Below are 13,157 nucleotides of genomic sequence, written 5' to 3'. Positions count from 1 at the left end.
GCCTCTCTCTTTCTCTCCCCCTCCTCTCTTTCTTTTGTGCCTTGCCACTCGTGACTTGACTGTCCCAAGCTCAACTGTAACCACGGTGTCTCTCTGTCTGTGTCTCTCTCGCTTTCTTTTTCTCACTGTCTTTGAAATCACTGCTGTAAATGTGGTTGAAACTAGCAAATATGCAAGCCTGACTGCTCACAGTCCCAGTCTATCTTTAGTGAGATGAGAGGCACTTAGAGGAGGAGAGCTCAGCTGGCCTGGAAGGCCTTAAAGCAGCCAGTTCAGCTGTAGGGAGAGTGACAGACAAGGGCACAAAGAGATAGAGTCCCCCTGCAACGTCGGGACTGAAGACACAGCTGACGACTGTTGAAAGGCAGTGGCAGCTGATTAGCCGAACTTTAGTAACCAAACTACTCCAGCAGCTGAACAGTGAGCAAAGCAGACCCTAGCCGAACTTCTCGAATACACTGACTGATGACCACTGAGAGGCTTTATTATCAGCCCACACAGTCATCTTTGTCAATATGTTTAACATCTAGAAATCTTAACATGGTCTCTCTGGAGGGATAGATAGATGGTGTTGTCATGGTGAGACACAACTGACATGACAACAGCTAAGCCTACAGAACAGAAGACAACTGGTTCTTGATGCATCAGCTTGGCAATCAGAACAACCCCCATTTGCTTTCTTCCCATATATGGATGTGAGAGTGAGACGGAGAGAGAGAGAGAGATAGATGTAGGGGAGAGACGGAGGCAAGAGACAGAGGGAGGAAACATCAGCAGCTTGTGTTTCAGTTCAGAGAGGGAGAGGGAAAGCCTTGACAAAACAGCCTTTATAAGGAGCTGGGAGCAGGGGAACAGAGCAGGGTGTCAGGGTGTGAGACGGCAACATGAAACAACGTCTTCTTGTGTGAATATGTCAGTGCAACCGTTAGTGGTTTGTTTATTCAGTTTCAGCCAGTGTATTGTGTGTTCCAGTCTGATTGTCCGTTCATGCATGTGACTGTCTAACTGTCCCATAGTTGGACCCCAGGAAGAGTAGCTGCTGCTTCCGTAAAAGCTAATGGAGATTTTAATAAACAAACATATACTGTGTGTGTTGAATTTCTGCCTGGGTGCATCTACAATATCGCCACTGATATTTCACTCGATGTATAAATGTGAAGCATCCGTTTGGCGTTTCCACTCACTACCAGATATGGTGATGAGAGGAAGCCCAGTGTCTGGCAGTGGGAAAAGATGGAGTGAGATGGATTTCTCCCAACATTCTGCTAATTTTCTCATTGATGAAACATTTGTTGTCCGTACAGTTTTATGTTTCCAAAACTATAACAAACAGTGGGCTCCGTTTTGTAGACTTCACCCAAAGTGCCAGGACGAATTGAGTTATTGCACACGCAAACTTTAGAGTAGGCGTTCCCTAATGGAAATATGCAATTAAATGCTAGAATGCGCCAATAGAATCTCACTAGCTTGTGCTTGGCTCTGCCCACCTCCTTGTTTGTTCTGCCCACTTTGATAAATTTGCTCCAATTGGAAACGACAGGCTCTGGTCTATTTTGGGTTAGTTATTAAAATCTTTGACATCTCTGTGTCAATGTATGTGACTTGAAAATTAGTAGGCACCGAGCCAATTTGTGTTCATGTTGAAGGAAATGTTGTCAGGGTCTATGATGTAACAATGTGGTTGGTTAGAGGTGGTTATGCTTCGAGCCTTGTGTCCAAGACAATCATGTCACATAACTTGTGACTGAACTGTTCCCTTTTACTTTTTATATCCGATGGTCCAGCATCATCCTCAGACAATTGCTTTCATTGTTGGTGTAATTCTAATTTCTGGAAAGGTTCAAAATAAAGGTTAAAAGCGATGTCATGTGACACGATGGCCCTAAAATGCCATATGACCAGCTCCCTAGCTGTCCTAGAAAACCAAAGCTGTGTCAAATTTGGCTAAATTCAAGAAAGGAGTCTCAACAGCTCAGGATTAAAACCCCAACCATGTATTTCTTTACCCGTCACCTGTTCAATCCAGAATGATGGTTTGTGCTGTTTGTGCCGTCATTCAGTTGAAATACTTTGCATCTGCACTGTTCTTTCAGTAAATGTGTTTTTGTGGAATTTGTTCAATATAGTCCTTGTGTATAGAGTTATATGGTTGGTTTAACTTTGCAATCATTGTTTTTTGTTTGACATACATTTTAAAGTGTCAGTGTCACTCTGTTACCATGGAATTGCCCCCTGTTGGATTTGATTGTGTTATTGACATACTGTGAAGCACCGAGCCGTTGCCTTTGTGTGAACTGCTCCCATGTTTGTTCCTCTTATTCCTCCATTGTTGGGAAGGATCCAGGTATAGCTTGCTGTATGGTTCTTGACCCTCCGCCAAAACCTTCTGGTGCGCTTTTCTTTCTGTTACATCCCTTCTCTTTCTCTGCTCTGTTTCCCTCCATTCTCCTTTACGTGTAGCTGGCATCTCTCTCTCTACCTCCTCCCCTCTTCCTGCTAGAGAAATCAGCAGCCATGATAACCTGGCAGGCTGTGTGAGAAAAGGCTCCTTTCAAACACCACATGGCTTTCATTAGGCCTTCATTAGCTACCAGACTCAGAGGAATGTGGTTCAGTTCACTGGGGATCTTTGAAAGTGGTAGTTAAGTTGTGTGACCAGCAAATTAGCATGTAGGCCAAGTATTTGAATATATTTGGGGCAATAATTCCTTGCTGGTCAATTAAATATTTGTATTGGTTAGCTTAGGTATTACAGTCACAGCCCTGTTGTGATAGGGGGTCAGAGGGATCATGTGATGGGGTGTTAAAAATATAGGACAAAACACACATCACGACAAGAGAGACAACACTACATAAAGAGAGACCTAAGATGACAACATAGCTTGGTAGCAACACAACACAACATGACAATAACATGATAGCAACACATGGCAGCAGTACAACATGGCAGCAGTACAACATGGCAGCAGCACAACATGGCAGCAGCACAACATGGCAGCAGCACAACATGGCAGCAGCACAACATGGCAGCAGCACAACATGGCAGCAGCACAACATGGCAGCAGCACTAAACGGGGTACAAACATGGTTGGTCACAGAGAACAGCACAAAGGGCAAGAAGGTAGAGACAACAATACATCACGCGAGTGACAGACCGCACTCTAGACCCAGAACCGGATCAATACGGACCGCGGTCTCGGACCCAGAACCGGATCAATACGGACCGCGGTCTCGGACCCAGAACCGGATCAATACGGACCGCGGTCTCGGACCCAGAACCGGATCAATACGGACTGCGGGTCCCGACTTAAAAATAATTACTTTTTTTTTTTTTAGGAACTCATTCAGGCTTTCAACTTTCTGCTGTTGAGAGTTGTAATAGTAGAATGCAAAAGGTGCAATTTGTGAATGTTGTAGTGCCCTGGCAGTTTTCCTATTACGGCGTTCACTGACTGACCTTAGAGAGCACACATACAGTACCAGTCAAAAGTTTGGACACACCTACTCATTCAAGAGTTTTTCTTTATTTTTACTATTTTCTACATTATAGAATAATAGTGAAGACATCAAAACTATTAAATAACACGTGGAATCATGTAGTAACCAAAAATATGTCAAACAATCCAAATATATTTGATATTTTAAAAAATATATAATTATTCAAAAAAATATTTAACTCGGCAAGTCAGTTAAGAACAAATTCTTATTTTCAAAGACTGCCTAGAAACAGTGGGTTAACTGCCTTGTTCAGGGGCAGAACGACAGAGATTTACCTTGTCAGCTCGGGGATTTGATCGAGCAACCTTCCGGTTATTGGCCCAACGCTCTAACCACTAGGCTACATGCTGCCTGAGATTCTTCAAAGTAGGAATGTTCCATCAGCAGGAAAACACCATTATCAAAAGTGACCGCAAAATGCAATTATGCATGTAATGCTTTTATTATAACGGTGCATATTTATGGTGAAAATGATCTTCCCCAAACTTGAAACTCACATGCTGCTTATGAATGCCAGTTAGGCTCTACACCCTTTGTAAAGCGGATTAATGTGCTTAATTTTAAGAAGTTATTTGGCCACCTTAGTTATGATACAAACCTTATTAAAACATATAGGCCTATGGGCTAGGCTACATGAGGTGTGCGACTATGATTAAACAAGTTGAAAAAAAAGGCATTGTTTCTTATGTTGGGCATCATTCACAAGTGATAATATACAATTCACAAGTGATAGGCTGAAATTGTCACCCATCAAACTATTCTTGATTTAATCTTGTCTTTAAATATACAAAATAATATATGTGACATTTGTTTTGATTTAGAATGGACCATTATCAAGCACCTGTATCGAAGCAGGGGGAAAAATCCATGTCATCTATGCACTTAAATAGCAAAAGGAGGCCGCTTTTCCCCGTGGTTTATTGTCATGCCAGCCAGGTAGGCTATACTCCTGTTGTAAATATAAGCAATGTGCTTAATATTAGGAAAGTTGAGAACTAACTGTAGTAGGCCGAGCCTATAGAAAGCTGATAGAATTCTCCTCTTTTTAACAGGCCATCACTCTGTTTTCTCCCGCAATTACATAGCCTATAGAAATATTGTGCAACATGAGCTTTCATGAAGTGTTAGATTAGATTTCGATTACATTTGCATTGATGTCAGAGACATTAGAGGGACAATAGAGTGCTGAGTACCAGGCAGTTAGCCAGTTTGGTAGGATACTAATGACCATCAGCAGCATCAGAGCTTGGAGAAGCCTAATTACCGTGGCTAAATGGTCATGTGGAATTGAACTGCCTTTATGACTCGTGACCGCCGGTGTGGCGGTAATACGGTCATAACGCAGCCCTGTTAATTTAAATACATTCAGGTTACTACCTCATGAAGCTGGTTGAGGGAATGTCAAGGATGTGCAAAGCTGTCGTCAAGGCAAATTTAACATTAATTTAACTAGATAGTAAAATAGTAAAAACGTTTGACTGGTACTGTAGGTCTTTTTTGTTAACTACACCGATAAATGAAAACATCTATCTGGACCTTTGCCTCCTAGGAAATGAGTGTGAAGGACCTTCTCGAATAGTATTCACAGTGCTGCTGCTTTTGAACAGTCCTCCATTAGGACAGGGTAGCCTAGTGGTTAGCGTGTTGGACTAGTAACCGAAAGGTTGCAATTTCAAATCCCAGAGCTGACAAGGTACAAATCTGTCGTTTTGCCCCTGAACAGGCAGTTAACCCACTGTTCCTAGGCCGTCATTGAAAATAAGAGTTTGTTCTTAACTGACTTGTCTGGTTAGATAAAGGAAAAATAAAAACTACTGTGATGGAGGGGATGTTTCTGACAAGGCAACCTAGAGGCGTGCCCCGCCCATGTCCAGGCTTACCTCCCTCATATCCACACACACATTGCCATTGTATGACACTTGATTTTGCAGCACCATGGCTAAAACTTTACCTTGCGTTCTCTTACTTTGCAGATTACAAGTTTTATATTATACTTTACTGAAATGAATGACTCAACTTTCAATGCAAAATATGGATCTTATTTTCTTCCCTCTCTGCTTTCTTTCTCCATTTCTCATCCACTTCCCTCTTTCTGCCTTTATCCTTCCTTCTCTCTCTAACTGTCCTTTTCCTCTTATTTCAACAAAAGAACTAGCTCACTGTTGCCACCATCAGGTGCTTATGTGTAACTGCACAAGCTCAACCTCAATGCTCCCTGTAGGAGTTCTTGATACTTCCCCTACCGTTTTTCTTGAGGTTAAATAATAAATGCTATTCACAATATCGGCCTCATTTCATCATTACTTTTATTTTTGTTTTTCCTTTTCCTTTCTAGGTGATTTTACTCATTTCCCCTCCATTCATGCGTCTGGCTTTGTTTAGCTGTCATGGATGACAAGGCCTTGGTGGGGAAAATTAGCGTGTCGTCCGACTCAGTGTCCACCCTGAACAGTGAGGACTTTGTGCTGGTGTCGCGGCTGGGGGACGACACCCCAGGCTCCTCCATTAATAACGGTAGCGATGACGAAAAGACAGGACTGAAGGTAAGACAAACGAAAGAGTACCTAGGTGAGTGGACAGAACTCTAACGTGCCCGGATCTAATTCACTCACAACCTTTCACCTTTGTCTGGGTGCCAGTCTGTTGCCAAACATTGACAATGACAAGTGGAGTAGACATGCACTAACAGATCTGGGACCAGGTTACTTCCTTGGCCTTGTGCCCCTCCCTAACCCTGTGATGTTTGCACTGTCAATCTGAACTTCCTGGGTAGGTGGTGTAGGTCTAAGCAATGCAGTGATGGAGTTTTTTGAATGTAACATTTATTTTGACAAGGAGTCATGCTGAGACCAAGGCCTCTTTGACATACGAGCCCTGTAATAACAAAATATACACATCAATACACTATAAGTGATTGGGGACATTGTCCTGTGTAGGGTGCTGTCTTTCAGATGGGACGTTAAACGGGTGTCCTGACTTTCTGTGGACACTAAAGATCCCATGGTACTTATCATAAGAGTAGGGGTGTTAACCCTGGTGTCCTGACTCTCTGTGGACACTAAAGATCCCATGGTACTTATCATAAGAGTAGGGTTGTTAACCCTGGTGTCCTGACTCTCTGTGGACACTAAAGATCCCATGGTACTTATCATAAGAGTAGGGTTGTTAACCCTGGTGTCCTGACTCTCTGTGGACACTAAAGATCCCATGGTACTTATCATAAGAGTAGGGTTGTTAACCCTGGTGTCCTGACTCTCTGTGGTCACTAAAGATCCCATGGTACTTATCATAAGAGTAGGGGTGTTAACCCTGGTGTCCTGACTCTCTGTGGTCACTAAAGATCCCATGGTACTTATCGTAAGAGTAGGGTTGTTAACCCTGGTGTCCTGACTCTCTGTGGACACTAAAGATCCCATGGTACTTATCATAAGAGTAGGGTTGTTAACCACCGGTGTCCTGACTCTCTGTGGACACTAAAGATCCCATGGTACTTATCATAAGAGTAGGGTTGTTAACCCTGGTGTCCTGACTCTCTGTGGACACTAAAGATCCCATGGTACTTATCATAAGAGTAGGGTTGTTAACCCTGGTGTCCTGACTCTCTGTGGTCACTAAAGATCCCATGGTACTTATCATAAGAGTAGGGGTGTTAACCCTGGTGTCCTGACTCTCTGTGGTCACTAAAGATCCCATGGTACTTATCATAAGAGTAGGGTTGTTAACCCTGGTGTCCTGACTCTCTGTGGTCACTAAAGATCCCATGGTACTTATCGTAAGAGTAGGGTTGTTAACCCTGGTGTCCTGACTCTCTGTGGACACTAAAGATCCCATGGTACTTATCATAAGAGTAGGGTTGTTAACCACCGGTGTCCTGGCTAAATTCCCACTCTGGCCCTCATACCATCATGGTCACTTAATCATCCCCAGTTTACAATCGGCTCATTCATCCCCCTCCTCTCCCCTGTAACTATTCCCCAGGTCTTTACTGTAAATGAGAATGTGTTCTCAGTCAACTTACCTGGTAAAATAATGGATAAATAAAAATGAGCTGTCTGAATTGCCCTAGAGGCACCAAATCATCACATCTGAGAGTTTTGGAGATTATTCCACAAGTCCCTCTGCATGCACATCAGTGACAACTTGAAATGGTCACTTCACACAGACGGCGTGGTGAAGAAGGTGCAACAGCAGCACCTCTTCAACCTCAGGAGGCTGAATAGATTTTTCTTGGCCTCTAAGTCCCTCACGAGCTACTGCAAATGCACCACTCAACTCAACTGACATTACAAAATATACATTCCATTTCATGAGCCACATCAGTTAAAATGAAATGAAATTCTCCATTACCATGGAAATGATTGCATCACAATACCAGGCGGCTATTGCGAGTGTACCTATGAGTTTACTAGTCAAATTGCCAAGGTTAGATGTTCCAAGCCCATTCAGTTCATCGTTTGCTATTTTCCACCATCATTTGCAAATAGATTCATAAAAAATCCTACAATGTGATTTTCTGGATTCTTTTTCCTCTTTTTGTCTGTCATAGTTGAAGTGTACCTATGATGAACATTACAGGCCTCTCTTGTCTTTTTAAGTGGGAGAACTTTTGGTGGCTGACTAAATACTTTTTTGCCCCACTGTATATATATTTATATATATACATACACACACACACCACACACACACGTAATATACAGACATAATAAGTGTATATGTGTGTGTATATATATATACATATATGTTTGTTCACATTTATGTTAATGTTAGTTTCCCTTTAAATGTTTTACTTTAGTTGGTGCCTCTGGACAGACCCATCTTGTGATGATGTAGTGCTTTGAAGTTACCAGCAGGTGGTGCTAGTGGACTACTGAAATGACTATACCCAGCTATTCACGGGCAGGCTACTCAGTCTACTCAATTTCCTTTGGTTGAGGTAGAAGATATTTAGACTAGCCTAAGGAATGTTAAAATTTAAACTCACAAGTTTCAACTCCAACTGTACACATCATCACCATATTTATTAATCAGCAGAATTTATTTGAAAAAAAAAACTTCCCTGTTAGTCACTTCTCCCCAAGCCCACTAGGTAGAGGTATGTAGCACATTGTGTCTAAATGTGTTGTTTGTTACGCAGGTGATTTCTGAGGAAGGGGTCAGCTTTAAGGTCAGTTTCTCTCTCTCCCTCTCTGTGCTGTGATTCTGTGGTGACACTGTCTGTGCTCAGTGAGGCTCTAAGTGTTTTTGATGATTGGCTGTTGAATGATTTGATTGCCCTAGATTGTCTTGTGAGGAGGTAGCAGCTAGCTCAGTTGCTCTGGAGCAAGATCTTGTTCTAGCTATCAGTCCCGGGCTTTCGGGCCAGACCCCCAGTCACCCCTCCTGAGATCCCCCTCTTGTAGCCTTGTCTGCCACTTTAGGGTGTGATGCGCTGTTAGGCTTCTGCTGTAGGCTGAGGACTATGCTTCGCAGTCTTCACTAGTTGGTGTTGCAGTTTTTGTGCCCCTCTGTTACTGTAATGTCCTCTTTTGCTTAGTGTCTGTCAGCTCTTGGCACCTGCAGATAGTGAGAATGTGCTTTCTCTTCTTCGATAGGCTACAATTTATAAACAGACATACCAGAAGTAGTATCTAGATACTTGTTAACCCACCTTTAGTGATCTAATGGATTCACAATACTAATTTAATCACTTATTACTTCCTCCGTTTGATAATTCCCTTGTCAATCACTTGGAGAGAATCTCAAGATCAGTATAACATGTTAAACCTAGCCATTCACTATAACATGTTAAACCTAGCCATTCACTATAACATGTTAAACCTAGTCATTCACTATAACATGTTAAACCTAGCCATTCACTATAGCATGTTAAACCTAGTCATTCAGTATAACGTGTTAAACCTAGCCATTCACTATAACATGTTAAACCTAGCCATTCACTATAACATGTTAAACCTAGCCATTCACTATAGCACGTTAAACCTAGCCATTCACTATAACGTGTTAAACCTAGTCATTCAGTATAACGTGTTAAACCTAGCCATTCAGGTAATTGGGGAGGAAAAAGGTTACTGAGGTTAATTAACTGTTTCTTAGGTAGCTGGATGAATGATAATAACCTTGTATTTTGACCGTATTCCCCATCTGTGTGTGTGTCTGCCTCTGGGATTCTCTGTCTGTTTGTGTGCATCCATCCGCCTGACTGGGTGTGTGTGTGTTGTGTTGTGTGTGTGTGTGTGTGTGTGTGTGTGTCTGTATATATATATATATATATGTGTGTGTGTGTGTGTGTGTGTGTGTGTGTGTGTGTGTGTGTGTGTGACAACAGATTGTGGGAAACGGCAGTGAGCAGCAGTTGCAGAAGGAGCTGGAGGATGTTCTGATGGACCCCTCTGTAGCTGACCAGATTCTGAGCGGTGGCGGTGGTGGCTGGGGAGACCAGGTGGGAGGGGGGGACCATGTGTCCCAGCCCACCACAGCAGTACCACCCCAGTCCGTGCCCCAACCGTGCCCTGACCCCCTCAGCGACGACCTCAAGACATGGCCAAAAGTTGAGATGGTTCTGCCCGTCCAATCCGCACAAGGTGCACAGGAGAGCGAGCTAAATGAACGATCGTACCGCGGTGAGTCAGAGCAAGGATACCAAATCAACCCCTACATCGGGGGTAGGGAAACGTTTTGGCTCAAGGGCCATATCGGGGTTTTGAAATTCAGCAGATTTATTTTTTTACGGATTTATTTGTCAATCTATTTGTGGTCTAGAAAAAGTGCTCATATTGGAAAATATATAGATCCATGATCATTTGCACATGGTAATCTATCTATTTCTAGACATTCAAGAGTGGCCTGGAGTGTTTTTTTTTTAACGCAAAATAATAATTTCCAGCTGGCTGGATTGAGTGGGCCCCTCTACACTTCTGTAGATACAATAGGATTGGATAGATGTCAGAACCTCGGTAATAGCTTCATCTTGTCTTCTGATTGGCTGGGTAGAAATATCAATTCTGTATATCCAATGTCCTAGGTGTAGGGTCTATGGTTAGATTTTGGATTCCGGGTTAATCTGATGTCTCTCCCTCTCTGTGTGACCTTTGACTTCCACAGGGGATGAGTCATCATCGGAGTGCAGCCCCAGTACACCCATCCCAGACGAGGACAGTGTGGTCTTCAATAAGCTGACCTACCTGGGCTGTGCCTCGGTCAACGCCCCCCGCAGTGAGGTGGAAGCTCTCTGCATGATGACCGTCCTCAGAGGGCAGTGCCAGCTACCCCTGGACGTCACCCTATCTGTGCCCGGCGTCTCAGAGGGCACCGTCAGGTCAGGACTGTTTGTCAAGCAAACCAACACCGGAGAATATTGTGTGTGTGTCTGTGTGCACGTGTCTGCGCGCATGTGTGTCTGTGGTCCCATCCGGGTTGCCGGTGGTGCGTACTTGGCGTTACTCCTCCTTTCCTCTCCTTTTATCTACTCTTCTTTATTCTCCTTCTCTCTGCTCTCCTCTACTTTTCTGCTTCTGTTTCTACTCCTGGATCTCTCCTTCTTGCTGATGGCTTCTCCTTTTCACCTTCTGTCTCTACTCCTGGCTCTCTTCTTCTCTTTGCTCTCTTCTCCTTTTCTCCTTCTGTCTCCACTCCTGGCTCTCTTCTTCTCTCTGCTCTCTTCTCCTTCTGGCTCTCTCCTTCTCTCTGCTCTCCTCTCCTTCTGTCTCTACTTCTGGTTCTCTCCTTCTCTCTGCTCTCTTCTCCTTCTGTCTCTACTCCTGGCTCTCTCCTGCTCTCTGCTCTCTTCTCCTTTTTCCTTCTGTCTCTACTCCTGGCTCTCTCCTGCTCTCTGCTCTCTTCTCCTTTTTCCTTCTGTCTCTACTCCTGGCTCTCTCCTTCTCTCTGATCTTTTCTCCTTCTGTCTCCACCCCTGGCTCTCTCCTGCTCTCTGCTCTCTTCTCCTTTTTCCTTCTGTCTCTACTCCTGGCTCTCTCCTTCTCTCTGATCTTTTCTCCTTCTGTCTCCACCCCTGGCTCTCTTCTTCTCTCTGCTCTCTTCTCATTTTCTCCTTCTGTCTCTACTCCTGGCTCTCTTCTTCTCTCTGCTCTCTTCTCCTTCTGGCTCTCTCCTTCTCTCTGCTCTCTTCTCCTTCTGGCTCTCTCCTTCTCTCTGCTCTCTTCTCCTTCTGGCTCTCTCCTTCTCTCTGCTCTCTTCTCCTTCTGGCTCTCTCCTTCTCTCTGCTCTCTTCTCCTTCTGGCTCTCTCCTTCTCTCTGCTCTCCTCTCCTTCTCTCTACTTCTGGCTCTCTCCTTCTGTCTGCTCTCTTCTCCTTCTGTCTCTACTCCTGGCTCTCTCCTGCTCTCTGCTCTCTTCTCCTTTTTCCTTCTGTCTCCACTCCTGGCTCTCTCCTTCTCTCTGCTCTCTTCTCCTTCTGTCTCTACTCCTGGCTCTCTCCTTCTCTCTGCTCTTCTCTCCTTTTCTCCTTCCGTCTCCACTCCTGGATCTCTCCTTTCCTCTGCTCCCTTCTGTCCCTCATACATCCCTACCTCACTCCCGGGATTCTGCCTCTTCTCTGTCTTGTAAAGTAAGCCATACACTTGTTATAAAAATGATAGGCAACTCTTTAAAAGCATAAGCTAACTAAAGAAAGTTAATTCGGGCTGATTTGACGTTAGCTAGCTAAGTTAACGCTACCTGACACTCTTCTCCCTACTCCACCTTTCTCTTTCGCTGCTGTGGCTGGAAATATTTCAATAAACTCATCTGAGGAAAAACAAAATCAAACCAAAGACTGATAAATGTAACTATCTTGCTAGCACTTGATACAGTTCCAAACAAACTAGCTAGCTAACTTGCTAGAATAGTAATGTTAGTTAACTATGTGTCTATCACCAACATACTTGTCTATATTGGATAGCTAATTGCTGTTACAAATTGTGGCAGCAAAATAATAGATCTGAATGATGCTAGAAGAGTTTTTAGGTTTTAGCTAGCTTATGTAATTGGCTAGCTAACGTTAGTCAAACAAACAAGATAACGTACCTTTCTAGCTGTTTCTCACACAGGTGCATTTTGAAGTGATTCAAGCGAATTGTGTTTGGCGCCACAGAGCGTCTCAAGCACTGGTCACAGGCTTGCATCACTAGTTAACTACGCATGGTTGATATTACTAGGATAACTAGCTTGTTCAGTGTTGCATATAATCAATGCAGTGCCTGTTAATTTATCATCGGATCACAGCCTACTTCGCCAAACGGGGGAGGATTTAACAAAGGCACATTCTCGAAAAAATCACAATCGTTGCACGACTGTACCTAACCATAAACATCAATGCCTTTCTTAAAATCAATACACAGAAGTATATATTTTTAAACCTTCATATTTAGTTAAAATAAATTAATGTTAGCAGGTAATATTAACTATGGAAATTGTGTAACTTCTCTTGTGTTCATTACAAGCAGAGTCAGGGTATTTGCAACAGTTTGGGCAGCCTGGATCGTTGCGAACTATTTTGCCAGAATTTTACATAATAATGACCTAACATTTAAAGGTTGTGTAATGTAGCAGCAATATTTAGACTTAGGGTTGCCACTCGTTCAATAAAATACAGATTTCACTGAAAGAATAAACATTTTGCTTTCGAAATGATAGTTTCTGGATTTGACCATATTAATGACCAAA

General features: G+C 43.2%; 1 protein-coding gene across 4 annotated transcripts in view; it reads left to right on the top strand.

Moving 5' to 3' along the window:
* Window positions 1-13,157, top strand: part of LOC135548144 (rab GTPase-activating protein 1-like) — a 137,240-nt gene that overhangs the window by 5,151 nt on the left and 118,932 nt on the right. For 2 of the 4 annotated variants that reach the window (XM_064977447.1, XM_064977446.1), the window contains exons 2-5: window positions 5,834-6,041; window positions 8,633-8,662; window positions 9,824-10,118; window positions 10,600-10,813. In XM_064977447.1, the coding sequence (XP_064833519.1) occupies window positions 5,886-6,041; window positions 8,633-8,662; window positions 9,824-10,118; window positions 10,600-10,813 (695 nt within the window). In that variant the 5' untranslated portion in view covers window positions 5,834-5,885. Of the gene's footprint in view, window positions 1-4,319; window positions 4,435-5,833; window positions 6,042-8,632; window positions 8,663-9,823; window positions 10,119-10,599; window positions 10,814-13,157 lie in introns of all 4 variants that reach the window. The other 2 variants (XM_064977449.1, XM_064977450.1) reach the window with 2 other exon arrangements.

The sequence above is a fragment of the Oncorhynchus masou genome, chromosome 11 (assembly GCF_036934945.1).
Source record: "Oncorhynchus masou masou isolate Uvic2021 chromosome 11, UVic_Omas_1.1, whole genome shotgun sequence".
NCBI classification, from domain to species: domain Eukaryota; kingdom Metazoa; phylum Chordata; class Actinopteri; order Salmoniformes; family Salmonidae; genus Oncorhynchus; species Oncorhynchus masou.
The sequence above is the reverse complement of the archived record's forward strand: the minus strand, read 5'-3'. Positions and strand labels throughout refer to the sequence as shown.